The 27,787-nt window shown below is 43.9% G+C and overlaps 2 protein-coding genes across 5 annotated transcripts in view; one reads left to right on the top strand and one right to left on the bottom strand.

Annotated features, from left to right (window-relative positions):
* Positions 1 to 21,701, top strand: part of Mettl9 (methyltransferase 9, His-X-His N1(pi)-histidine) — a 41,401-nt gene extending 19,700 nt beyond the window's left edge. Inside the window, exons 4-5 of one of the 4 annotated variants that reach the window (XM_057778616.1) lie at positions 811 to 995; positions 20,833 to 21,701. In XM_057778616.1, coding sequence (XP_057634599.1) covers positions 811 to 995; positions 20,833 to 21,035 — 388 coding nt within the window. In that variant the 3' untranslated portion in view covers positions 21,036 to 21,701. Of the gene's footprint in view, positions 1 to 810; positions 996 to 20,829 lie in introns of all 4 variants that reach the window. The other 3 variants (XM_057778615.1, XM_057778618.1, XM_057778617.1) reach the window with 3 other exon arrangements.
* Igsf6 (immunoglobulin superfamily member 6) lies at positions 8,921 to 19,491 on the bottom strand. The gene is made up of 6 exons (XM_057778619.1): positions 19,133 to 19,491; positions 15,354 to 15,713; positions 13,950 to 14,053; positions 13,142 to 13,192; positions 12,751 to 12,828; positions 8,921 to 10,325 (listed from the first exon to the last, which is right to left on the bottom strand). The coding sequence occupies exons 1-6, from the start codon at positions 19,218 to 19,220 to the stop codon at positions 10,269 to 10,271; spliced, it is 738 nt and encodes a 245-aa protein (XP_057634602.1). The 5' UTR covers positions 19,221 to 19,491; the 3' UTR covers positions 8,921 to 10,268.
* Positions 21,702 to 27,787: the final 6,086 nt, after the last annotated feature.

The raw sequence follows: 27,787 nt of genomic DNA, 5'->3' as shown, positions 1-27,787 counted from the left end.
TTTCAGATGATTGTGAGCCACCATGTGGGTTCTTGGAATCAAACCCAGGTCCTCTACAAATCACCAAGTGCTCCAAACTTCTGAGTCATCTCTCTGCCCTCTAAGTCTTTGTGTAATTTTTTTTGAGAATTGACTGTGCCTTTTTTATAGCACCTATCCTCACTAACTAATTCTTTATGTCTCTGACAGAAGTTGGATTCCACCCCCTACCCAAACAGCTGACAGTAATGATGGGTATAAAGTGTCAAGTTCAGTCTGTAAAATGCCTGCTGCTTGAGAGACTCAGGAAGAGTATTTATTAGATATAAAGTCTGTGGGTTCAGAGACTTCTGTGTGGAGGTGGCCCCTGCCTCTGTAATGTTTGGAGGCCGTGGGCAGAAATGATGTCTCCATTGACTTTCCTGTCACAGATTTTAACTCAGGCTAACACTAGTCATAGCATCTTCGCAGCTTTGGTGGAGCAGGACCAGGTTGAACATCTGGAGAACATTTGAGGACAGCTACTAATGTATCTTAAAGAATGGAACTGAGTTTACAAATAGAATTTTAAAAAATGAAGTAAGGATGAGATTGATCTGCTGTCAGCATAAGTTTAACTGTCCCAGCATAAAACTCTTAAGTTTTAGTTCAGAGAGTGTATTTCTGTTTTCTAGAATCCCTAACACAGAAACTATTTACCTGCAGCTGATTTTGAGGTAGATGAAGTGAGAGGTGTTCTTTGTGTGTCCCGCTACTCTCTGCTTATTTTTAAAGCTGGCTCTAAATCAGAGAAATATTAACCAAGTTCTTTTTGATTTTTTTTTTTTCCAGAGTGCTTGGTATAAATGAATGGCAGAATACAGGGTTCCAGTATGATGTCATCAGCTGCTTAAATCTGCTGGATCGTTGTGATCAGCCTCTGACATTGTTAAAAGATATCAGAAGTGTCCTGGAGCCCACCCAAGGCAGGGTCATTCTTGCCTTAGTTTTGCCCTTCCATCCGTATGTGGAAAACGGTAAGTGTGGACAGGCCAACTCTTCTCAGAATGACTATCTATTGGTATTTTTGATCTTATGTTATGAGCAACTAAACACAGCCTAGTGTTTTTTAGTCATATAGAATTTAAAATAATATAATTAAACATATATAGTATCACTTTGGTTAGTGCTTATGCTAATACAGACCTTACAGCACTCTGGTACCCCGGCACTATTCATACTTGTACTCGGCTGGGCCAGTGTGTCTGTGTCTGCACTCACTTAGCTTTAAGTGGCACTTGAGCCATTTATTTAGTGGCTTATATAGGCCAAGTCAAGTGGTGAATTGTATCTTTTAATCTGCTAATAGATACTTGCTAAATGTCATAGCTGTTTTGTTTTTTACGTTTTTGAAATTTTTGTTCCAGACTCTAATAAAAATGATGAGTGCTCTCTTTTGAAGATATTTATGCTCCAATTTGTATCATTTCTTTGAGTAACAAGATTTAAAAAGAATAATTTTATTATCATTTTTAGAACTGTCTCTGTGTGTGTGTGCATATGAGTACAGCGTCTGCAGAAGCTAGAAGATGGCATCAGATCCCTAGGGAGTGGAGCTGCCCTGCTTGGGTTCCAGGAACTGAACTTGGTTCCTGTGCATGTTCTTAACCTTGAAGCCATTTATCTCTCCAAGCCTTGTAATGTGATTTTGTAAATTAATGGTGCTGGTCTTCATTAATGTTGATTGAAGAGTGTACTAGAAGATATGGGCTGTTTTCTGGCCTTAGGTTTACTGTGACTTCCGACTGTAACTTAATGTCACAGTAATTCATACTTTAAGCTGCTGTCGTTTGCACTTTAGGTCAACTTGAAAATTATGTCTTTAATTCTCTCTTCTGTTTTGATAAGTTAATGTGCATTAGTAGAAAACTACTTGTTGTGCATGTTAATATTTTAAAAATCTTTAGTCTTTTTTTTTTTTTCCTGAGACAGGGTCTCATGTAGCCCAGACTAGCCTCAAACTTGCTGTGCAGCCAAAGATGACCTTGATCATTTTTATTTTCCTGCCTTGGTCTCTCTAGTGCAGGATTTATGTGGTGCTAGAGATTAAACTTTTTAATATAAACCTTTTAATTAAGGGTGCTTGTATGTTCTTTAATTCTTGTCCTTATTTTTAACCCATGGTCATCGTCCATCTGTCGGTCCTTCTTTCCTTTCTTTCTTCCTCCCTTCCTCCATTCCTCCCTTTCTCCTTCCTACCTTCCCTCCTTCCTTCCCTTTTTTTCCTCCTCTCATTATTTCATTTGCTTGTTTGTTTGGAGGCAGGTTCCCAAAACTCCAGTTAGTTTGAAACTCATGCTCCTCCTGTTTCAGCTTCCCACATGCTGGGGTTACAGTGATAGGTCACTATGACAGGGCCCTCCCTTGGTACTTAATGCTTGTCTTTACCTTTACCCCAAACATGAAAGTTTTTGTCATTGCTTTGGAAAATAGAAAATTCCTCTCTCTCTCTCTCTCTCTCTCTCTCTCTCTCTCTCTCTCTCTCTCTGTATAGGCAGGCAAAGAAGGTTGATATCAGTTGTCTGTCTCTGTTGCTCTTCATATTTTGTTTTTTGAGATGGGGTCTCACTGAACCTGGAATTTGCTGAGTTATAGCTGGACTGGTGGCCAGCAAGCCCCAGATCACTGCCTGTCTTACTCCCTGGCATCACAATTTTGTGCTGCCACACCCACCTCTTGTATGTTAACCTCCGAGTCAACTCCCCATCATTGAGTCATCTTAGATTTGTTTCTGAGGCAGTTTTGTGTAACCTTCACTTGCTATGTAACTGGGGATGGCTTCAACTCCTGATCTTTCTCCTTCTTCTGCCTCCAAGAAGTGGATTACAAGGGTCGGGGATTTAGCTCAGTGGTAGAGCGCTTGCCTAGTAAGCACGAGGCCCTGGGTTTGGTCCTCTGCTTCGAAAAAAGAAAAAAAAAGTAGGTTACAGATGTTTGCCATCATACCAGGCTTGAAGATGGAAAATTTGTAGACATTGGAGAGCAGGAAGAAAATGAGTGGAGGGGCTGGAGAGATAGCTCAGTGGTTAAAAGCACTGACTGCTCTTCCAAAGGACCTGGGTTCAATTCCCAGCACACCCACATGGCAGATCACAGCTGTCTGTAACTCCAATATCTGACACCCTCACACAGGCATACATGCAGGCAAAACACTAAGGCACACAAAATAAAAATAAATAAAATTTAGAAAAAAAAAAGCAAAAGAAAATGAGTGGAATAGATGTCCCCCCTCCAGTCTTTCTTCTGTGCACATTATCTTCCTGTTGTTGAATGGCTTTTCACCCTGCTGTGTGAGTGCCGTCCATACCATATTGATCATGTAAGTGTCCTCTGATCTGCAGTGCCAGTCTCTGTGACTAAGCCTTGGCTCCCTCTCTGCACTCAACCACTAGACATTGAGTTGTAAGGTTCTGGCTTCCTGTGTCCTGATGGGCAACCACATGATAGAGCTGTAATGCTACTTCCTGGCATAGAGGAGGTGGGAAAGCAGGAGGAAGGAACATCAGTCTAACCACACATTTCATTTCCTTGTGTTTCTGACAAGAAGCATTGAAAGCAAGTCAAGCTAAACAAGAGTGCAGTTTTCACTTAAGACTGAGAACAAGCTTCTTGATTGTGGGTGTCCAGAGCTGCCTGTGGACTCTAAGGAGTCTGGCCTGTGACACATTACAAATCCGAGACAAATCCTTGTTGCTAGGGGTGACCTTTATTGACCTGTAGCTTCTGCAGATTGTCTGGAGCACTCCGTTGTTGCTGTTCCTGCTTTCTTTCTCTGAGGCTCTAATTAAATCCTGATGATTTCCATGGGAAACTGTGAGGACGGGAGACTTGAAGGCGCAGAGTGGGCTTGTTGTGAGGGTGCCTGAGTGTGCTTAGCCTGCTTGGTTTAATTAATTAACAAAAGCAATTAAAAGCGGAATGATTACTCTTGATGGTTTTTTTTTGGGGGGGGGGGATAGTCAGTGCCACGCATTTAGCTACAGTTTTGTTGTTTAGGCTAACTTAGAAGAAGTAGTCTTGTATTTCGTTCCTTTTAAAGATTTATTTATTTTATGTGCATTGATGTTTTTTCCTGCGTGTATGTCTATGTGGGGGTGTTGGATCCTCCGGAACTAGAGTTACAGACAGTTGTTAGCTGCCATGTGGGTGCTGAGATCGAGCCTGGGTCATCTGGAAGAACAGCCAGTACTCTTAACCTGAGCTGTGTCTCCAGCTCCACTTGTGTTTCTTCTTAGTCTGTTTACTCAGTTCCCTCACCTTGTCTTCAATTGGGGTTGGTTATCTGGTGAGACCAGTTCAGGGAAAAAGATGTCATTAAGGAGAATAATGTTGCACAAATAAATTTAATAACATGATTAATTTGTTAAAAATCCTAAGTTTATGCAAAATCATTCATGGTAAAAATTGTTCAGGCTGCTTGTAAAGGGTATATAATGAAAATCTTTGTTTTATTCCAATCCGTTTTTGGTTTTTGATCATCTTAAACATTCTTCAAATCTTACTGTACATGTATGCAGATAGAAGCCATTAGGAATACTTTAATTTTTCCTTGAAATATATCTAGGAACACACTTTAACACTACCTGGGTATAAGTAGTGGGGTATAAGTAGTGGTGAGCTGGACTGGCTCAGACTGACTCATGGGACCCGACCCTTACATGGAGTAGATGCAGTGTCGTTGCCGCTGAGCGTGGTGAAATTCCATTCTCCTTCTCCAATATGGTTGTTAGCATTTACTGTTGGAGGAAAGAGGCCAGACATTAGCAGTCTGCTTTTACAACACCAGTGTCAGAAATGTGGGTGTTATGGCTTATGCTGGTAAGCCTAGTGCTTGAGAGACCAAGGCAGGAGTTGCAGGAGCAATTCTGGCCTAGCCTGCTCTACATGGTGAGTCCCAGGTGAGTCTGCTTTACACAGATCACTGCTTGGTTGATAGGTTTTAAAATTCCTTTTTTTTTTTTTTAAATCAAGAGTTTAGAAATCTAGGAGTTAATACTGAAATTTATATCTGAGTATTCAGAGTCTCTGGGAATGATTATATTGAAGACAGTCTCTGAGAGGCCTCTTTAAGACAGTGCCACTCTGGTCTGCAGCACTTGTCAACAGGCTAGATGAAATGCTACAGATGCCAGGCGTGGTGGTGCAGGCTTTAATCCCAGTGCTCAGGAGGCAGAGGCAGGTGGATCTCTGTGAGTTCAAGGCCAGACCGGTCTACAGATGTAGTTCCAGGACAGCCAGAGCTGTTACATAGAGAATCCTGTCTCTAAGAAAAAAAAAAAAGAAGAAGAAGAAAGAAAATGCCATGAACGGCTGGTGGCACATATCTTTAATCTTAGCACTCAGGAGGCAGAGGCAGGCACATCTCTGGGTTTGAGGCCAGCCTGGAAGTTCCAGGGCAACCAAGGCTATAGAGAGAAACCTTTTCTTGACAAACCAAAAAAGAAAATGCCATGAACATTGATATTTTTACCATTTATTTTTTTCAATTCTAGTGACTGGACCCATAATCTTGGATGTGCTACACAAGTGCTCTACACTGCAACTTATCTTCATACATTTACCTTTTTAAATGGCTTTATTTGTGTGTGTGTGTGTGTGTTTGTGTGTGTTTGTGTTGGGAGATGTGGAGGTGAGAGAACAGTTTGTGGGACTTGATTCTCTCCTTCCACTGGTGGGTTCCAGGAATTCAGGTCTTCAAGCTTGGCAACAAGCACTTTACCTTTTGACCCGTCTTGCTGGCTCCTAATTTTTAAAAATTGATTTATGTACATGGGTTGGGTTGTGTGAGTGCAGGTGCTTACAGAGGCCAAAGACCAGGAGTTGGGATTACAGGAGGTTGTGAGCCACCTGAGGTGGGGCTGAGAGCCAAACTCCTCTCCCTGTTCGAGCAGTAACTGCTCTAACTACTCCTAACACCTCCAGCTCCCCACACCTCTTTAATTTTTATTTGAGATAGGGTCTCACTAGGTTATTTAGGCTGGCCCTGAACTCGGGATATTCCTTCCTTAACCTGAGGAGATAAGATTACAGAGTTGACCACAGCACCTCATAGATAGCCTTAATACTGTGGATGAGTAAATTACCTTTAGGTGCTCTTTATGTCTGTGGAGGGTGTTATCTTGGTTTTATATCATTGTCCTGCTGGTTTTGTAGAAAATAATTGGGAATGTTCTACTCTGTGTTTTATTCTTTAAAAATTTGATAACGTTATTTTGTGACACTGTTGCGTGAGGCCTGTGCTTTTAAGAAATAGCCTGTTAGCAACTTTCTTACTCATTTATAAGGTCATGGTCTGATTGAATTAGACTGTTATGCTGTTGTTGTTATTATTGTTATTATTATTGTGTACTGCTATGTAGTTTTGGTTGGTATGGAACTTCCTATGTAGCTTGGGTTGGTCTCAAATTTATGTTTGTCTTTCTGCCTCTGCTTCTTGAATGCTAGGATTTGTAGGCATGTCCATTGTTCCGTTGGAAAGAGCTTAGTGTCAGAGGGCTAGCCCCTCTTTGAATTTGAAATATGGGTTAGTTTGACCTGTTAATAATCTGAGAGCTTCTCCTGCCCAGAGTGGCTAATACCCACGTCGGGGTTTATTATGAGGGTTAAGTCATGTATTATCAAACAGTGGCCAACTGTATGGGTCTGGTTTCTGGTATTTGATCCATGCTAGATTTATTCTAGTCTGTCCTATTCTACTCTTTTTTTATTTGTGATTATTGATCATACTTGTACACAATTCCTCCCATAGAAGTATTTGTCAGTGTCTTTTAGTCTGCCTTAAACTCTTAAAAGCATTCAGAATCTGAAGGCTTTGTTTTGTGTTTTAACTGTTTCAAAGTGAGTTCTCTATTGGTGAGTGTGACTCTGCAGTTACATTCCCAGTGGTCACAGGTTTGAGATTTCTTACAGAGATGAAAAGGGAATTAATTCTTTTGAAAACCTCTTTGGCATGTCTTGGCAGGCAATTGATGGTAGAGGATATAGATAGGAGATTTCTGGATCCTTTTGCTTCTTCTATGTTAAGCCTCTCCTCCATTGTGCGGGGTCTACGAGGTGGCCCCTGTGGGAGGTGATGGTGTTCACTAGGTCATTGGCCTGTGCTGAGGTTCCAGAACCCACATTCTGCCTTCAGCAGTTTGGAGGAGGGACCTAATTAGAACCCACCTTATAGGACTCTGATTCCTCTTCAGCCTCCAGAACCCTGAAAAAGACATTTCTGCTGCTTGTAAGCCACGAAGCCTGTGATGCTTTGTCACAGTGACAGCAGCCGACTAAGGTGCATCTTGTCATCATTCATCTTCACTGTCATGGGAGACGCCAGTCACATGGGAGGCTACGGTTTAGTATGTAACAGGGAAAATTCTCTGGATGCCCAGGGAGCAAGAAAGGGTTCAGCTAGTAGCTTCTGGAGAAAGGTCAGTGACAGCAAGGAAGTGAAGTGTTTTTCATCTCAGTTGAAATGAAAGAAGTTTTAAAATAGAATTATTCATTCATATTCATACAAAGTCATTTGAAGGCCTCTGTGCTGGGAAGAGCCCGGCAGTGGAAATACCAAGATAAATGAACACTGTGCTTCTAGTTGTGATTTTATTATAGAGTGTAGCTGTAACAGGCAACATTGGGATAATGTAAAGAGACAGGGTAAAGTATGGTGGGACTAAAGAAGGAGAGCTCATTAACTGGGACTTAGGGAAGGCTTTGTGTGTGCGTTGTTGAGCTGTTGTGTTTGTTGTCTTGTTTTTACAGTCCTGGGGTTGAACTCAGGACCTTGCTCATTTTATTGAGCTGTATCTTCATAGCTGTTGCAGACTCATACAAGAGTCTATGTAAAAGCATGAAGACGCAGACATGGTGAGGTTGGGAGAGAGCAAATTCAGTGTAACCCAAGGACAGAGTGCAGGGCAGGCCTTTAGAATAGCCAGCTCACTGAGTGTTGGGCTGTCTTGTGTGTAATGTTGGGAATAGATGTGTAAGGTACTTCCTCTGAAAATACCTTTCAAGTTTCAGTTTAAAGTTCAACTTTGAGGCAGTTGCATTCATTCTTCAGGAAAGGCATATTAGACTTCAATCCTAATACAGGAATTTGTCTCCTGGAAACAGTACAAGAACACAATCACTGGCAGAAATGAATGATACTTGCATCCAGTACTTTACTCTTAACGGAGTTAGTATTTGCCCCTTTCTGTATTCTGGTCTAGAAGTTTATTTATTTTGCTTAAACTGGCAGTTTCAGAGTGAGGGGGTTTGCCTCTTGGAGTCTATAGGACGTTCATTTTGGAGTATGGTAGCAGAAAGATGATGAGTTCATAGGCCATGTGGGGTCATGTGTCAGAAAGGGAGGGAGGGGAATAGCTCAGTGGTTAAGAGTGCCCCCTTTAAGGGAGGGGGAATGGTGTGGGGGGAGGAGAAGAGGAGTGGGGATAGGGGGAGGGGACAGGGGGGAGGGGGCAATATTTGGGAGGAGGGGAGGGAAATGGGAAACGGGGAGAAGGTGGAAATTTTAATTAAAAAAGAATAAAAAAAAAACAAAAACAAAAAACAAAGAGTGCCCCCTTTAGTCCCAGCCCTGGGGAGGCAGAGGCAGGCAGATCTCTGTGAGTTCGAGGCCAACCAGATCTACAAGAGCTAGTTCCAGGACCAGCTCCAAAGCTACAGAGGAACCCTATCTCGAAAAACAAAAAACAACAAACAAACAAACAAAAAACACACAAGAAAAAAAGAGTACTGTTCCCATCACCCACATTAGACAGATCACAACTACCTGTCATTCCAGTTGCAGAGAATCTGATATCCTCGCTTGGCCTCCGTGGGCACTTGCAGACACATGCACACATAGAAATGAAAAAATGAAAATCTCAAACAACTAACCAGCCAACAAAAGTGTTGCTGTATATGCCACTGTTTTATTCCTTTTGCAGTTGCTAACATACATATACATATGTATATACTACACACAATACATGTGTACTCGTGTGTGTGCGTGTGTACACAAGTAAAGTGAGGTCACCTGCTCTTTCCTGTTTTGGGGACACATGTTATCAGGATAGCACTGATTTGAACCACCAGGGTCAGACTCTTCCAAAGAAACTTTGAAGTGTGTGAGGACTGACTGTATCTGTGTTTTAAGAAGAGTGTGTGGCATTTAGTACCTGTTTAAAAGAAACTACTGATAGAATACACTGTGATTGAATTCAGTGAGCAATGTGAGCTTGTCAGTACTTTATATTCAAAGAACAATCCATGGCACGCCTCTTAGTGAAATAGTGAGGACCTTGCTGTACCAGGCCCTCCATCCAAACTCACTAGTGGTCCTGGCACTCCGTGGGTCTGAAGTCTTTGTCACCATACTTACTGACATCTAGAGTCAGTTGTATGCATTTGTTCTGAGGCATTTTCTGATCTGCTTTGGGTTTCCCGATTTGTATTCTTCCTCTAGTCTCTCTTTTGGTGTTGCTTTTCTTGGTTGTTCTGCATACTTCAGCAAGAGAATGTGCACTGCCCATTGCTCCATTTCAGTATCAGAATAAATGATTTTTGTTCCAAGATACTTTTTACAGTGAATTTCTGTTACTCAAAAATTGACTTTCTCCTCCCTCCTTTTGTCCTTGATTCTCATTGTTTCGTCATTCCCACGGCTCAGGAAGACACTTATTCCCGCAGAATTCAGATCTGTGGTTGAACTCTAAGCCTTCTCCAGGTTCGTGGCCGTCACATATCTACTACGTTGAGTGAACTGACAGGATATACATAACAATTTTAAAAGACTATTAAGATGAAGTTTTTTTTGTTATTGTTTTGTTTTTGTGTTTTTAAGATGAGGCTCTTTAGACTGTTCCTGGAAAAGTAGAAAAAGAGATCCTCCAGTTGAAATTTTTTGAGGTTTTCATTTTGTAGTTACTGCTAGTGACAGTTTCTTACGCTCTGCCTTCTGGTGTGGCTGGCCGTCTTTTCCACTTGTTCTTTTTCTTTTGATGGTGGCAGTTGTTTTGGTACAGGGTGACATTTATCTCTGGCCTAAAATTCGTCCTGTACTCAAGTATGACCTTGAACCTCTGATCCTCTTTATTCAACCTTCAAAATGTCAAGATTATGGCATTGTGTCACGTTGCTGAGTTTACGTGGTGCTGGGGATCAGACCCAGGGCTTTGTGCCTGCTAGGCAAGCGCTCTGCCACCTAAGCTGTGCCCCAGCTCTCCTTGGTGCTTTGATTGATTTGTGCCCATTCACGCGGCGGTAGAGAGTAAGTGCCTCTATGGTCTTCCAGAGGTGGGAAGTGCTCTTCTGTTTTCGTAAGTGCCGTCTCTCTCCTGTGACAGTAAACGGGAGCTGTGCTTATCATTATGTTACCAGTGATGTCATCCTACAGCTACATAGGAGCTACTTTGCCACCATGCAGCTTTGGTCTTGTGTACACTATGAATCGTGTGTGTGTGTGTGTGTGTGTGTGTGCGAGCGCGCATGCACTTGCATGTACATGCATGTCCTCATGAGGGTATGTGCATATGTACTTTCAGTTTGAATTTTCTTTTTGTGTGAAAAAAGAATCCACCTTTTGCTTTAGTGGTGTGATCTTTTGAGACAAGTAACCCTTAGACTATGAACTCACTTTGTATGTAGTCCAGGATGACCTTGAACTTTAGATCTTCTTTTACCAAGTAAATACTGGGATTATAGGTATATGTTGCTGACAGATGAGGTGGCACACACACCTTTAATCCCAGCACTTGGGAGGCAGAGGCAGGCAGATCTCTGTGAGTTCGAGGCCAAGTGCTCTGCCATGGAGCCCTTACAAATCGGTCTAAAAAGTGAGTTCTGAGTCAGCCAGAGCTATTACACAAAGAAGCCCTGTCTTGGGAAAAAACAAAACAACAACAACAAAAGTGGTGTTGTGGGGCCAAAACAGCAAAACACAAATATATATTACCATGCTCATCTTGGTTTGTTTCTGAAACATGGCTCAGGGGCTTTCTGTGAAGCTGATAGTTCTTCTGCCTTAGTCTCTGAGGGCTGGGATAACAGGAGTGTACCATCTTGCCTGGCCCTTCCAGTTCTTCTAAGTCTGGTTACCAGTTTTCCTTTTTAATTTTTTTTTATTTTTGGTTTCCCGAGACAGGGTTTCTCTATAGCTTTGGTTCCTGTCCTGGAACTAGCTCTTGTAGACCAGGCTGGCCTTCAACTCACAGAGATCCGCCTGCTTCTGCCTCTCTAGTGCTGGGATTAAAAGTGTGCACCACCACCGACTGACTCAGTTTTCCTTTTTTAAAGGATAGTTTCTCACTATATAGTCCTCGCTAGCTTTCGGTTGCTACATACACTAAGTTGACCTCTAACTCCCAAAGAAGTGCCTGCCTCAGCCTCCCTAGTGCTAGGATCAAAGGTGTGTACTACTTCACCTGGCTTCATTTTTCCTTCCTTTTAAAGTACGATATAGGAATTAAGATAAAATCTGTCATGATGCTGTTGTCAAATCTTTGACTCAGAACTTTATGGTTCTTGGTTCCAGTCTTCCTTCAGACTGTTTAATTCTGCTTTTGTGGAAAAGCACTCAAGAGACAGAGGCAGGTGTGTCTTTGTGGGTTTCAGGCCAGCGTGGTCTACATAGCAAGTTCCCAGCCAGCTAGGACCACGAGGGAGACCATTTTTCAAAAAATAAGATAAAATAAGCCTTAGCTTCAATAGGAAAAAGTGTGAACAGTTTTTGTCTTTATGATATATATATATATATATATATATATATATATATATATATATATATCACAGGAGGGTGAATTGAATATGTGGATGATATTCTCTTTTGGTTAAAGAAAAGTTTAGATTTTTATTTTTAAAAACTGATGCTGGGGATGGGACCCAGGGCCTTAATGAATATTGGGCAAATGCTCTGCCATGGAGCCCTTACAAATCAGATGACTCTTTCCTATCCTGCCACCCTCCCAAAAGCCAAAACAAAACAAAATCACACTTCATAGTCATCATCCTGTTGTGTTTGCCTCTTTCCTAGTTATCTGTTCTCTGTGTGCATTGAGCCGTGTGTTGTGGAAGCAGGTATCCCACTACCCATAAAACTGCATTCCATCGGAATCCTGCCTGTGGCTTGAGAGGTATTCTGTCAGGAAGTTGTCTAGACTATCCTGTCCCCAATGTCCAGTCCTAGAGCTAGCAAGATGCTGCTTTTGTGTCATTAGCAAATTTATTTTTTCCTTACTGGTAAAAAGTGATTTAAATATATTATTTTATCTCGACAGGATTGTAGCATTGACTTGGGCCTACTGCTCACTGGCTGCAGTATGGAGTAGCTTTTAGTCCATAAAAGCCCCTTGCCTGTATTGAAAACCACATTAGGAGCCAGGCAGTGGTGGCGCACGCCTTTAATCCCAGTACTCTGGACCAGAGACAGGCGACTCTCTGTGAGTTTGAGGCCAGCCTGGTCTACAAGAGCTAGTTCCAGGACAGCTAGAACTGCTACACAGAGAAACCTTGACTCAAGAGGGAAAACAAACAAACAAACCACATCACTAAGATGGAGGCCTCTGACTGTTAAACACTGTATCAAATCTGACTGTTAAACACTGTATCAAATGCGCTCTGTGATACTCTGGGCTAAAGAGGTTCTCTGATAAAGACACTTTGTGAAAGAGTCTTCTAAAGGAAAACTTGGTTATTGACAGCTTGTTGGCAGTACTTCATTATATCCTTAGATCTGCATTGGGCCTTTTGCTGTTTTATACTTACAGGTTGTTGGCATGTTTCCACATATCTCTTATGGTATAATTCTTGAGCAATTTCCCGAAAGATGCGCCGAGCACTCTTCTGTAAAATCAAAAGGGAAGGTTTGTCTTTCAGGAGCATAAGCTGCACCTTTATTGCAGGGGACTCAGCTCAGCAGTGGGACCCCTCTGCAGCCACACATTGGCTCTTGTGCTCTGAGTGCATTCAGTAGAATGCATGGCTGAGATCTATCCTATTGGATGGCAACTTCCTCCCCAGATGACTGCAGAAGATTCCTAACAGGGACCAGAAGCCTCTAGGGTGGAAGTTACTGTGTTCTCTGGACTCCTAGCACAACTCTCATTTGAACTGGTTCCTGCCTGCCACCATGTTGAAACACAAGTACTAGCAGTACCTTTTGTGAGTCTTCTTTGGTTTCTCTGCTTCTCGAACTGTTAGATTTTGACTGTGAAGAATAAGAAAATCTGTGAACATTTTGTGATATTTTATGCTGAAAGAGAACTGAGCTAATTTAGTGTTTGAATGACACACTAGATAATTTTCGTAACATTTTTGATGCTTTTGTTTAATTAATAAATGAATTAATGACTTAAATGAATCTATTACAGCATATGAAAGAATTCTAATAGATATTTATACCCCCACTTTTGAACATGTACAGATCAAAGGTAGTCCTTTTTGGTACATTTAGGACTTGAAATTTTTAAATTTATTTTTATGTTCATTAGTGTTTTGCCTGCATGGGTGTTGGATCCCATGGAACTGGAGTTATAGACAGTTCTGAGCTGCCATGTGGTACTGGGAATTGAACCCAGTCCTCTAGAAGAGCAGCCAGTGTTCTTAGCCCCTGGGCCATCTCTCCAGCCCCTAGGTCTGGAATATTTTAAGGCAACTTCTAATATCTTCATTAACTGTTTCTGCTCTTAAAAATTGTTCTTCTGGTTTTCCTAGATAATAGTAGCCTCTCCCTCTCCACCCCTCGCTCTTGGAGTAAAGAGAGCCATCACAGGTACTGAATCCCCTAGTTGTGAACTCTTGACTAGCAAGCAGTCTCAGTTATGAAGGCTCAAGTGACTGCAGCCTCCTCCCAAGTGGAGGTTCTTGAAGATGTGAACCAGGTGTTTGCTGGGCCAAGTGTTTCTGAGGCGGACAGATGAAAATAACTTCTGTGGTGGCATTCAAGGTGAGAACATTGGACTTACTCTGAAGAGGACTATGAAGATGACACACACCCCGGTGATGTAGACGGAGAACAGTGCTATGATCACTATCAGGAGACTCTGCACCTCCCTGCTGAGAAGTCCTTCTTCATGGTGGAGACAGAGAGAAGAGACACTGTTGAAGCATGTGCTGGCAGGCATCTACTAAGTGTCACTTACGTCGTTTAGAGGTGCAGCCTGAACTTGCTGTGCTCACCATCCCAGCAATGTCTGCCTGGGGCCCCGTGAGGAGAAGATGCTCAAGAATGGGCTAAGTCGTGGCCTTGAAATGCGTTACAACAGATATGCTTCTTCATACAATAAAAACATTAAAAATTAAATGCCAGCACTTGCAAGAAAGAAGCAGATGGACTCTTGAGTTTGGAACCAGTCTGCTCTGCTTAGCAGGTTCTACGACAGCCAGGGCTACATAGTGAGACTTTGTCCCAAACAAATAAATTGAGTTGAACATCTGTTGTAGGGCTAAGAATTATCTTTTTGGTTTGTGATTTTTTTCCCTCCCTTTCTTCTACTGTTGATTGAACCTACTGCCTCAACATGCTTAGGCCTTGTACCACCGCACCACAGCCAGTCCAAGAATTACTTTTTACTCCTTAAATACGTGGACATTGAAATTTTCTTTTTGTTAGAAGTGATCAACAGGTGTCACCAAGCCTGTTGCTGCAGTGCAGATATTTTCTTGGTATTTGTTGGTGCAGCTGTTTGTTGGGGGGGGTGTCTGTGTGTGCAGTGTCTAGGTGTAACATAGGGAGGCCTGTGTGTGCATTGTCTAGGTGTAACGGGGAGGCCTGTGTGTGCAGTGTCTAGGTGTAACAGGGGGAGGCCTGTGTGTCTTACCACCTTTCTCAGAAACTGGCTTAGTATTGCACCATTTAGAATACCACCCTGTAAGAGAAGCAGAAGTGACCAAAAATTGGACTCAGAAATAAAGAGGATTAAACATTAATTTGGAGAGAAGCCACCAGTAGATCCTTGGCCTTTGTCATTCTGCCTGAATATCAAAGAAGAAAAACTGATGACTGTGGCTTCCTGAAAAGATCCCTGACAATCCCTCACTCACATGAGGACATCAAACCTACATAAACACCAGCAGTACTTTCACCAAGCCAGTCCCTTGAGCAGTCTGAGATAAAGACTGGTTGGTAGCCAACAGTCTGGCAGCACATGCCTGCAATGCAAGCTCCTTGGGAAGCTGAGGCAAGAGGAGCACTTGAGCCAAGAGTTCAAAACCAGCCTAGAAAACTATAGCAATGCTTGATTTCTTTTAAAGAGTTGATTAAAAAAAGAAAGAAAAATGAACAATAACAAAATTAAAAATCAAAAGTCTTTACACAGTTTTGAAGCTGACAGCATGTTAGCAGATGTGACGCAGCCCTGTGGACTGACCTCTTACCACCAGTGTAGTCCCGCTTCCAGTCTGTTTAGCTCTCGGTGCTGGCTCATGGGGAAATGCTATTCCACAGATGTAAATTGCGCTGTCATTTGGAGACACCCTGTTGACAGTGAGGGAGACTCGGTTCTGGTCCAGGGTTTCTTCCACTGTGAACTTGTCTGCCTTATTCCTGCATCCATCCAAGCACAGAGCCTCAGGCTGATGAGCGCCACAGCGAAACCACAGGCTTCTTGGTTGCTTTGAAGAGCATCCAGTTGTGGAAAAGGTACACTCCAAGGTGACAGTCTCAGAAGTGTAGTCCACCTCTAGGTAACGAGGCTGCACCACAGAGACAGTGCAGGCGCCCACCACACCTGTGTGAGGAAGCACGTGAATGTTGGGGAGCTTCTTCCCTGCCGCTGCTTCTGGCCCTATTGAGTGAGGGACCAGTCAGTCTCTGGTTCTTGTCCTACTCCCATTACACACAAGACCATAAAGACAACAGTGGGACCCGCCTGTGCTAACTGCTGCTGCTGGTCTTTACCTGATGGTTGTTGCCATGTCACCTGGCCACCTGAGGACACCCTCAGAGAGCTGCTCACAGGATCGGTGCGGCTAGTGGAGGTGGTGTGCCTGAAGCCAGAAGGACATTCTATTTTTTTTTTTTTTAAGATTTATTTATTTACTATGTATACAGTGTTCTATCTGCTTGTATGCCTGCACATCAGAAGAGGGCACCAGATCTCATACAGATGGTTGTGAGCCACCATATGGTTGCTGGGAATTGAACTCTGGAACTCTGGAAGAGCAGCTAATGCTCTTAACCTCTGAGCCATCTCTCTAGCCCCCAGAAGGACATTCTTAATGCCTACAAGCATTTCCTTGACCTCAGACCATCTATGTAATCTTGAAGAGCCTGTTTCCTCCTACACACCCCTTGATTTGGGGTTTGATTTAGCACATCAGCACCACCAGGTTTTCTGTCTGTTGGGGGCTGAATTGCCTAGGGATGAATCTGGTGTCCATTTGGGAATTAGGATGATGGGAAAAGATTGCCTATGAGAAAAAGCAGGTCTGACTACTGTAGAGCGGAGGTCAGGGAGGAGTCTTGTAGAGTGACAAGGAGAACACAGGTGGGCGTTGGAACCCATCTCTGCACTTGTGGTTCTGAATGCTGCCTGGGTCTCCTATGATGGTAGGAATACTGCTCTCTTCTGCAGTTCATATGGTTTAAGTGATGTATGTAATAGAAGGCAGCCATTTCTCTTGCTGCCCGTGCCATTACTACTCTGCACTGTGTGGAGCTGCTTGGAGCTTGAGTTCCTATCTTGACTGTGTCACATGAAGAATAGTATTGGTGGAGGCAGATGGGAATTTATATGAGTTTTCAGTTCAACTTCTGCCTAGTTCTACGCGCCAAATGGTCTCAGAAAAAATAATGGGCCAAATGGTCTTCCTTATTCCACTTTGTTCCTAAGAATGGGGGAGGGGTCAATCCAAGTCCTCTGGTGCTTATATTCGTTTAGCAGTGGTTTCCAATCTTCCTAAGGCTGGGACCCTTTAATACAGTTCCTCCTGTTGTGGCCTCTAATTATAAAATTATTTCATTGCTACTTTATAACTATAATTTTGCTGCTGTTTTGAATCAGTGTAAATATCTGATATTTGACCCCCAAAGGTGTTCAACTCCCAGGTTGAGAGCTGCTGATTTAGGGGCTGGGACTCTTTTTAACATTTTGTCCTGCAGGTTCCCACCCAGAGCAGCAGAAGGCAGGGAAGTTAGTCACCGCGTTTGTGAGAGGCTGTGCTCACATTTCACTCTGAGCTGTGTGTACACGGATGGAAGCTGAGGCTCTGTGAGTCAGCTGGGAGTACCTCCTGGCTCCTTGTGTGCCCAGGGCAGTGGGCTCATCTGCGCCTGTTGACTGAGCCCCTCCCTCACCAGGAACAGTCACCTTAGAAGTCCTGTACATGCAGCTTTGAAATGGATCAGTCCTGTCAGGTTCCAGCACTGCAGACAGAGCCCCAGCTCAGATGACTTCCATGTGAAGAGTTAAAAGTAGAGGCAACCTCTAACCCAGTAAAAAATACTTACAACCTAGGAGTTTCCTATCTCAGCCTCAGGGTGGAAGAAATCACGAGACAGGCCAGCAGAGGGGCAGTGCTGTTCCTCCCTCTCCAGTTGAGCAATGTCAGCCAAAAGCAAGAATTCTGGATAGTGTCTCACCAAAGCCCTCTCCTGTGAAGTTTTTCTTTTAGGAATTCTTAGATACTATAGTTTTGCTTTGTTTTTTAAATCAGTTTCTACTGAAAATGTTGAAAGTTTATCTTGGGAGGAAATAAAATCTTACTACTTTCTGAAAACTAAGGAATACTGTAAACTTTGTGCTTATGTATGTCTGCCTGTTCAAGCGTGTGCACTTGTGTTGGTGGGCATGCATGCATGAATGTCGAGGTGCATATGGAGGCTGGAGGATAACTTCAGTTGTGTTCTTGGGAGCCATCTACTTTTGTTTTTCCAGATGGTCTCAGTGGTTGAGTAGACTGGGCTGGCTAGTGAACCCTGGGTAATCTGCCCAGCTCTGCCTTCCCGTCACTCATATCGTGTGTGCCACCAGGCCTGACTTTTTACATGGATTCTAGAAACCACATGTAGGTACAACAAGCACATCACTGAGTTATCTCTCTAGCACCAACATTTATTATTATTAATAAATTATTGTTATTATGGCTTTTTAAGACATAGACTTTTCAAGACAAGACTGTATAGCTTTGGCTGTTCTGGAACTCGCGCTTTAGACCAGACTAGCTTCAATCAAACTCAGAGATCCACCTGCCTCTGTCTCTGCCTCCTAGTTCTGCGACTAAAAGCATGTGCCACCACCACCCATCCCACATTTTATTATCGTGGAGAATGTCAAGGATGCAAAAGTAGGTACCTAGCACAGCAGACCCACCGTTGCCTGGCTTTCCCTCAGTCTTGTTTCATCTCTCCTTACTGTCTCGTCCTTGTACCGCTTTGTTACTGTATCTGCAAACATTTCATGGTACAGCTGGAGAGGTAAGGCTTTTCTTTAACCAACTAAAACTGTGTGTAAAAGTAGTGTATAACTCATTGCAGACAGTAGAGCCATATAAGAGATCACCGTGGTTCCTTAACCAGGAAAACTAGTTAACGTTCTAGTATCATTCATTCTCTTCCCCTCCCTGTAGCCTACTTTCCTTTTCTTGTGTGTGAACCCAGAGCCTTGCGTATGCTGGGCAAGTGGCTCACTGCTAGATGGTAGACTTACCCTATATTTCTTTACAGATGAGGAGAACATACTAATTTCAAGAACTTCTGCTCCATTTCTTTCCTTGCAGTCTAAATTTTATGGGTAAATCTGAGATTATTTATAACTATGATGAAAGAAATAAGTTTTATAGAGCTAGAACAGGTACAGGCAGAATTTGGAGATTAGTTATATTATAGGGTGACTTTTCTCTAGAACAGGTTACAGTAGCTTTAAAATTCTTTTCGGCCTTTAGAAACACTGTCCTGTGGGATACTAGGCAATTCTTGTGCAGTGTGCAAGCTTGCCCGTGAGGGAATTGACTTGTTAGCACATGTGGTGCTGAACAGATCCTGTCAAGACTAGCAGGAAACCTTCCTTCAGCTGTGGGGAAGAAGAAACCCCACCACCATACTGTAGCGCTACACATTTTAAATTATTTGGCAAGAACTTAAGTATACATTTATTAGGAAGCAACAATTCATTTAAATGAAATGGAGAAGAGAAAAAACCGTCCTTACCGACATGAAATAGGATCAGGCTGATTTTCAGCGGGAGGCCGATCTTGCTTGTACTCACAGGGCCCATCACTCTGCATGTGCTGGGCATGTACTCAAGAGGACAGCCTTCTTTGTCCTCCTTTTTCAGAAAGGAAGAAGTAAAGAGGAACTCTTATTAAGGAAGCACAAGCAGGAACTTTTAGAAATTGTGTAAACATGGTTTCTAACAAGTTTCACCATTTAAAGTTGAGATTTGGGTTGGTTTTTCTAAACGTGTGTATTTTAGAAATTTTCATAGGCATTTAACGTTCTGTGTGGAGGTTCATTTTATTTATACCTAGCCATGTCCCAGGAAGTCATGTGGTTCTCATGAGTGCTTTTGTTGCTGCTGTGGTCATGTGTGGAGAGCCTCTCAGGGCAGAAATTGCTAAACCTGAGCAGCCACAGGCCATGTTTCCTGTAGGCTTGGGAGAAAAAACAGTGGTCAACACATCCTAGTATGGTGAAGAAGTGTGTGGCTGCTGTTAAGCATGTCCACCTGGCTTTAATTTGGACTCCTTAGTGTTGACAAGCAAATTGAGTGTGCCCCTGGTCTGTGTTCTGGGTATGAGTCACACACAGCCCCCATGGTCAACACACGCACTCAGCCTGTCAGTCAGGTGGTTCTCATAAGTAGCAGGCACTGACTCAGGCTGATCCAGCAAAAGGAGACCTGTTAAGAAGGTTTGAGATGGTGCCTGGAGAGCCATCTGAGCTCAGAGTCAGGAGGTGCTTGAGTCACGCTGTACACTGGTGTGATGCTGGGCTGGGCTGCTCCCTCCGGGCAGTGCTGCACACTCGTCATAATGCACCCACCACTCACCAGTCTACTGCGCTAGCCACTTGGTGTCTATGCCTGCACTTAGCAAAAAGCCTCCTGTTCTTTTGGGTCATTCCAGTCTTGGTAACAGACCAAGGTGCTGCACCAGTCCCCTGCTGCAAGGAAGGCCAAAAAGCAGCTCCCTCACCCCCACCCAACAAAGGATTAATTCCCCAGATGGGCTGGCCACTGAAGGTACATACAGTCTTTCCCCAGTATCCGGTATGCTCTAGTCACCTGCTGGTGGTAGATCTGTTTAGCATCAGAAGCCTCACTCTGAATTCAGTGGCATATCACCATAGCCTCTAAAAGCACCCCACATTCAAAGATACTCTTGGTTTTGTCCTTGTATAGTCGGGGTGTGGCTTGGAGGAGAGCGTGACCTTGCCTGCTTTCCACACCCCAGGCTCTTAATGTTTATAGGTTTGGAAGTATTTGACAGATGACTTAGGGAATGGGTCAGCATCTCTTGAAAAGTCTGTGTGTGCCTGTAAATTAAATTCCTCACGAGCCCATTTTAGTTTTCATTCAGGTAACTTTCTAGACTGGAAGTTGAGTAAGTGTTCTGTGTATGTGGTTCCTTGTACTGACCAAAACTTCCTTTCAAATACTAGCAGTTAATCTCTGACCCCGTATTTGAGTATTTACTGGCTAGTTTTCTGAGCCACAAGAGAAGCTCCATCAGTGTAGGATCTGGATGCAGACAGATTGAGAGCATCACTGTGGGCAAATTCTGTCGCTCCTTCCAGGCTGTGTCCACCAAGGGTGTTCAGCACCCGGAATACTAGTGCTCCCTTCCCTTCCCTCTTAGTGAACCATTTGTTCAAGGATTTAACTTTATGTTTTTTATTTGTTCTAGTAGGTGGCAAGTGGGAGAAACCATCAGAAATTTTGGAAATCAAGGGACAGAATTGGGAAGAACAAGTGAACAGCCTGCCTGAAGTCTTCAGGAAAGCTGGCTTTGTCGTCGAAGCTTTCACCAGACTGCCGTACCTATGTGAAGGCGACATGTACAACGACTACTACGTTCTCGACGACGCTGTCTTCGTCCTCAGACCAGTGTAGACGTGTGCGGGCCAAGTCTGCAGACCAGTGTGAACGTGTGCGGGCCAAGTCTGCAGACCAGTGTGAACGTGTGCGGGCCAAGTCCTCAGACCAGTGTGAACGTGCGGGCCAAGTCCTCAGACCAGTGTGAACGTGCGGGCCAAGTCCTCAGACCAGTGTGAACATGCGGGCCAAGCCTGCAGAGTCCAGGAGAGGGCTGTGCCCAGTGATGCGGGGGGACGGCCTCTGGAGGCTGCCATTCTCAGTATCATGTAGGAATTTTAAAAGCCAAAATACTAATTCTTTCTTTGTAGTGTGTAAAGGAGTGTTTTTAAAAACAAAACCCCAACTCTTTGTGTATTTTTAATCAAGTCTTTACTCAGAGTCACGCTCCAAATGCAGGTCACTCTCCAAATATGATGGAAGATATTTTTTATACTTAATTGCTGTAGGGACTCATTCCCAGACAAAGCAATAGTCATGACGTCATGGAACCAATAAATGGATTGTTTTTAATAAATGAAGACTGGCAATAAAGCTGTCCATTCAATTCCAAATATTGATTATAAGGTAGAGCCACTGATAACTTTCATGTTTAGAAGTTCCTTCTGTTGCTATTCAAAAAAATGTTTTTAATCATGCTAATAAACGTTTTTGGAGATGACTCTGCCCCACATTTAAGTTACTTTCAAACTCTTCTTGTAGTCTAATACAGCTTTGACTTCAGGATGCTCAGTTGAAGCCTGACTTGAAACATGCAGGCGGAACAGGGAGGGCAGGCTTCAGCTTGGGCATAGTGGAGCATGAAGCTTGCAGAGAACCTCTGGCGGTCTTGACATCCTTAGAATGATCAGCTTCATTTAGATAGAGCGCTCTAGGAAGCACCATCCGCAGCTCTGACCAACGTCTCCTACAGCTCTGTTCTCCTGATCTACCTTGTGTCCCCAGGGTTGAAGCATTTCATTTGTGTTGACTGACTGGATGCAGCCTAAGATTCAGCTTCTTCCTCTTCCTCACAGGCCTCCTTTCCAGGACACGACTTATCCCCAAGTGCTTAGCTGAGCTCAGTATTTGTCAAGAATATGTATGTTTGCTGAAGATCATAGCAGACACATGCTAGAATCTGGGAGTTCCTCCAATAAACTCAAACGTTTAGCAAGATCAATAACCATTATGGACATTCCGAAGAGCAGACTGCTTACCCCAGAGCCTAAATAAAGTCCCAGTGGTCACAGCAAAGACAGTGTGAGTGAGGGAAGGCACACTGTGTTGTCCAGGTGCTCATTAACTATTAAGATTTACACAGAGAAACTGAATCACATTTAATGACAACACTTGGGCGAAAGGGCCACACCCCAGCAGCCCTCCGCTGTCACCGTGTTCTCAGAGGGGTCATGCAAACGGTGGGTGGTGTTAGCGCTGTGTTCTGTCATTCTGTTTTCAGGACACGAGGTAAATGAGGTACAGGTAGCACCCTAGATTGTGAATAGAGGAACGGAGCAACCCTAACATACTACTTCTGCAGTGGAAACTTGCTTCTTTAGCTAGCTGGCATCACTTGAGCGGCTGCTGATTTAATCCTGCCAAGCCAGGGAAGGGTATTCAGAGGCAAGCGGCCCCCGAGCAGCCCCTGTTGTTGAAGTTGAGGTCTGTTGAAAAGATCACAGAGAAGCAGAGAAAGTACGTGCGTTTATGCGCTCAAGACAATTTTTCAAGAAAATCTGAGGTTCTCCAAAGATTAGTTTATTAGGAATGCTGGGTTTTGGCTTGGAAAGCAGGTGTTTATGTTTGCTGTCTGGGCTGGGAAGCCTCGGTGCCTGTCACCACTCACTGGCCACTAGGTGGTACTGTTGCTTATTGACGGGCCGTGCTTTTCTCCCCGAGTGTAATAATGCGGCCTTGTGTGCAGCATTCCTGGCAAGTAAGTGCTTCAAACCCAGTTGAGGTCGTGTCTGAGAAACCAAGAGCTCCATCTGTGGTCAGGCAGGCTTGCCAGTTGACCCTAAAGGTGAACGGAGAAAGGAAACACAGTTCGCACCTGGGATTCCTGGCGCCCTGCACCTGCATTCAAAACCCCTGGAGTGTTGAGAGCACTGGTTACAGAGAAGGGAGGGGAGGAGGACACAATGTCCCTACTCATTTCCCTCCTGGATGAGATCATTAAAGTGGGTACTGTATTTTCCACCATCCTGTTCGAACTGTCAGTTTTTTGTTTGTTTTGTTTGTAGCCAACTTGCAACAGGAAACAAGCTGATCTGGGAAATAAGTGAAACGTAGGTGTTTCCAGTCATTAACACTACAGAATTTAGGCGTTGATGCCACAGATCACAAACTTGGGCTCATGACTGGCTCGAGACGACCAGAACACTCACAGACTTGCAGCCTGTGTATCAAAGATATAATGGATAGTTGGATAAATGTTTGTTGAGCAAGCATGAGGGCTGGAATATAGATCCCCAGGTACGTGAAGACCTTGGAATCCTAGCATGTGGGAGTCAGACATCTCTGGAGCAAGGTGGCTCCCCAGGTAAGCTCCAGGTTCAGTGAGAAATCCTGCCTCAGGGCATAAAGTGGAGAGCAATTGAAGAAGCTACCAGAAATCAGCATGCGCGCACGCACACACAGAAAAAATTCGCATTGTATGCGCCTGAAGAAATGTTTCTGACGTAAATGGGAAGAATCCACCCTGAAATTACAGCCCTGCGACACGGGATTCTGAGGTCTCTTGATGAGTGTGTGGGTGGTGAGGCGGTAAGGCTGCTAGCAGTGGCTATGGAGACTCACAGAGGCGCTATATGTACACTGTGCTTTATCAGTTCAGTGTATTGTGTTGTCTACCTTCTAGGTAGACATTCTAAAACTTGAGTGGTGTTTTTAATTTTGAACTGTTTTAAAAGTAAGCTGACTAGGGACTAATTCTAGGTTTGTAAAAGTTAGAATTCTACCTAGTGGGCCCTGGTGCTTCTGTTTGATGGCCCATCCCATGTTCCAGGCTGTCGAGGTTTCGCTCCTTTTCCTGATAGTCTTCCTGTCCTCCATCATTCCCATTCAGAATGCCCCACTCCAGCAGCTGTTCCCCCCCCTCAAAGATTTATGTGTATAAGTGTTTTTGCCAGCATGTGTACATGTGCTGGTGTGTGTGCTGGTACAAGTGGAGGTCAGAGGGGGCTTCAGGTCTTGTGGTCCATCGTGAACCACCGTGTGATTGCTGGAACTGAACCCAGGACCTCTGGAAGATCAGCCAGGGCGCTAACCCACTGAGCCCTCTCCAGCCAATTCATTTTTTAATTACCAATGCTGACTGATGTAGAATGCCATCATTTTCTTTCCCCATCATTGCGTAGTCAAATACATGTGACGGATTGACCACCAACCATTTTCAGTGATGCTTAGTGTAGTCTAACAGTACAGTCTTCCCCTCCATCTGTCTCTAGAACACTTCATTTTGCCAGACTGGAGACTTCCTATTAACCAACTCCATATCCAGGTTCCACCCTAGTATATATTATACTAAGTGAAATAAACCAGTCTCTCTACAGTCTCTCTCTCTGTCTGTCTCTCCCTCCCCCCCCCTTCTCTCTCACACACACACAAACCTAAAAAAGACCATGACTCTATATCTGCACGAGCGTAGAATCCTGAAAGTGGAAGGCTCATCCACTTGTCTACTGATAGACTCTCAGAAGACTTCCACATATCAGATGTGAACGTTGCTGCTGTGTTTATGAACGTATAAATATTTCTTCAAGACTCTTTTCACTTTTTGGGAGAAGATACCAAAAGTGGAACTGCTGGATCACACTATAACTCATTCTAGTTTTAGTTTTTTTGAGAAACTACAATAATGAAACCGTTTTATATGCCCGCCAGCAGTGCCCCGAGCTCCAGTGTGCCCACACCCTTGCTGACACTTATTTTACATATCAGCTGTCTAATGTATACGAGCCCGTTCTGCTTGGTTCTCATTCCCTAAGGATTAATGCATCGTACTTTTATAGTTCAACTCGGGGCGTTTGGCTTCATTTCCTGGTAAAGTGCACTTTGTAAATATCCATTGGTACCACTGAACAACAGAATCCCTTTTCTCTATGAAATCTTAGACCTCTCTGGAGAATTGGGAGAATATTGTTACATAACTAGAATTTAAGAGTCCCCCTGGGTTTGGAAGTCAGTCTGACCTATTCAGATGAATGAATGCCTTCAGTATAAAATCATTTTTGAACTACTTTCAATACCTGTAAGGTGGTAACAACATTGGATCTCTGTACTTCTGTTGGAGAACATAGATAAGGATAGATAGGATGCCCAGATGCTATTGTCAGGTTCCCTGTTAGGATATGACACAGTATATTTTTACTTTTTGAAATGGTGGTCAGGCTGATCTCAAACTCAAGGATTTGGAGTGATCCTTGTATTCCAGGTCCTGTAGTGGAGGGAGCTGTAGCTCTGTGCCGCTGTCTTGGCTGGAGTATTGCACATTTAAATGCCTGTGAGCCTCCAGTCGTCTCCCAGCGGTGGGTTGAAGTGACCAGGATGTCAAGCTCATAATGTCAGTTTCTCAGCACTTCACAAAGCGGAGCTTTTGCATTCCAGATATCACGCTAACTAGCGAAAAGAAAAATAGCCCAAAAGAAGGCAATGAAAATTAGCGTCACCTGTCCGACTCATAACGGAGCGTACCACTGGTGACATTTTTGGTATCTTTGCAGGGTTCCCCAGTGCATGTGACTATGTGCCCATTCGTGCGACTCTGCATGCTGTGATAGATGCTTTTACTTCTCCAGAAGAAATCGTGCAAAGCTCACAGGTTTCTGATCAGAAGCTGACAGAAGATGCCAGATTTTCCTGTCATTCAGGGCTCGAGAACTGAACCAAAGCCTGGGGGACAAAAGGATGGTTTTGAGGATGTTGGAGAAAGAATATCAAAATCCATTGATGGGCATCAGAACACCTTGGTGGGTCCTTTCTGAAGAGAATGTTTAATTTTATTGTGACAAAATAATTAAAAATTAGGATGATTGAGATGTTTCATTAGATGGGAGAATTGTGAGAGAGCCTCCAGGGCCCATGATTGTATTTTCACTGGGTCAGATGAAAAACAGGTATGCATAATCTCACTGATAAAACCTGTTATTTTAATGTATTTCTATCTCATTTTAATAAAGCACATATATTAGTAGTTGGCTCTTTTGGAGATGAAAGGGTTTGTGTGTGTGTGTGTTTATTATATGATCTTTTTTTTTTTTTTTTTTTGGTTTTTCGAGACAGGGTTTCTCTGTAGCTTTGGAGCCTGTCCTGGAACTCCCTTTTTGTAGACCAGGCTGGCCTCGAACTCACAGAGATCCGCCTGCCTCTGCCTCCCGAGTGCTGGGATTAAAGGCATGCGCCACCACCGCCCGGCTTATATGATCTTTCTTAAAAGACTGTTCTTCCAGTGGGTATGGAACCCAGGGCTGGCACGTGCTAGGCTCCTCCTCTACCCCTGGGCTGCCCGGCAGCACAAGCCTATTCTAATGGGAAGTATACTTGGGCCGTTGATGGATGGTCATCTAGCCACAGATTTGACGCTGAGCACCTGAGACGGATCTCTCCCTAATATCACTGTGTCCACCACTTGTAGCCTTGCTAGTAAGAATGGCGTTTTTCTGGAAAGCCCCAAACGTGGTTTTTGTTTTGTTTTTCATGCATGGTGCTAAAGTAAGGAGCCTTTCACATCAATTTCAGTAACAAGAGACATGCCAGTCTCACCCCATCCTTTCTCCTGCCACTCCTAGATCCCATCCTCATGCCCACCTCAGCCTGTCTTACACTTTGTAACTGTGTTTGTAAAAACGAGAGACTCATTTTGTTATTGTTGTGGTTTTGGAGACAGGGGTCTCTGTGCAGCCCTGGCAGTCCCAGAACTCGTTTTTAGGCTAGGCTGGCCTCAAACTCACAGAGGTCCGTGCCCACCACAGCTGACTAAGATGGTACTCCTAAAGAGTCTGCTACAGTGATCGCAGCTTGAAGCAGCCAGGCTGCCAAGCATCTAGCGGCCACATGACTCCCACTGTAATTTTGCTGTTTCATTTTTTAAGACTGGATCCTCACCTTGTTGCCCATGCTGGTCTCTAGTTTGTAGCTCTCCCGTCTCAGCGTCCCACGTGCTGCAGTGACAGCCGAGCATCTCTCCTCCCAGCTTGACTTTGGAGTTTGAATGGTCTCTTTGAATCCGGACCCAAATAAATTCCCTGCATTGTCATTGGCCGCTGTCTTCAGGGAAGCTAACAGTCCAGGCTTGGGAGATCCCAGGCAATAAGACCTAGGCAGGAAAGGGGGCGGAGGAGCTGCGTGCTCTGGTCCAGTCCTGAAAGGTGTGGCTGTCGCACCACCGTGGCTGGACTCAAGTCTTGGAGCCTGCAGCTTAACAGGTGAGGACCCGCAGACCAGACGCTGGGGACAGCAGTAGACAGACGGTAGGCAGAGTGCGGGTGCTATATATGCTTCTAGATATTCTCAGGATGGCCGGAGGGCGTGTGTGTGTGTGTGTGTGTGTGTGTGTGAGAGAGAGAGAGAGAGAGAGAGAGAGAGAGAGAGAGAGAGAGAACCCTTCACAGAACAGAAGGCATCAGAACCTACTTAATAACAGTCACATCAGTAACAGACCCCATTTTAAGGACCCTTGCAGCAACAATAGTGCCAGTCACACAACAACTATTGTTGTTGAGTTCTGCTAGCCAGGCTGGGCTGGGAGCTTTGGGAATGTAAAAGGCGAGGAGGTGTTAATTAATGCT

The sequence above is a fragment of the Chionomys nivalis genome, chromosome 8 (genome assembly GCF_950005125.1).
Source record: "Chionomys nivalis chromosome 8, mChiNiv1.1, whole genome shotgun sequence".
In the NCBI taxonomy this organism is placed as follows: Eukaryota; Metazoa; Chordata; class Mammalia; order Rodentia; family Cricetidae; genus Chionomys; species Chionomys nivalis.
Note: the sequence above shows the minus strand (reverse complement) of the source record. Positions and strands in the feature narration are given on the sequence as shown.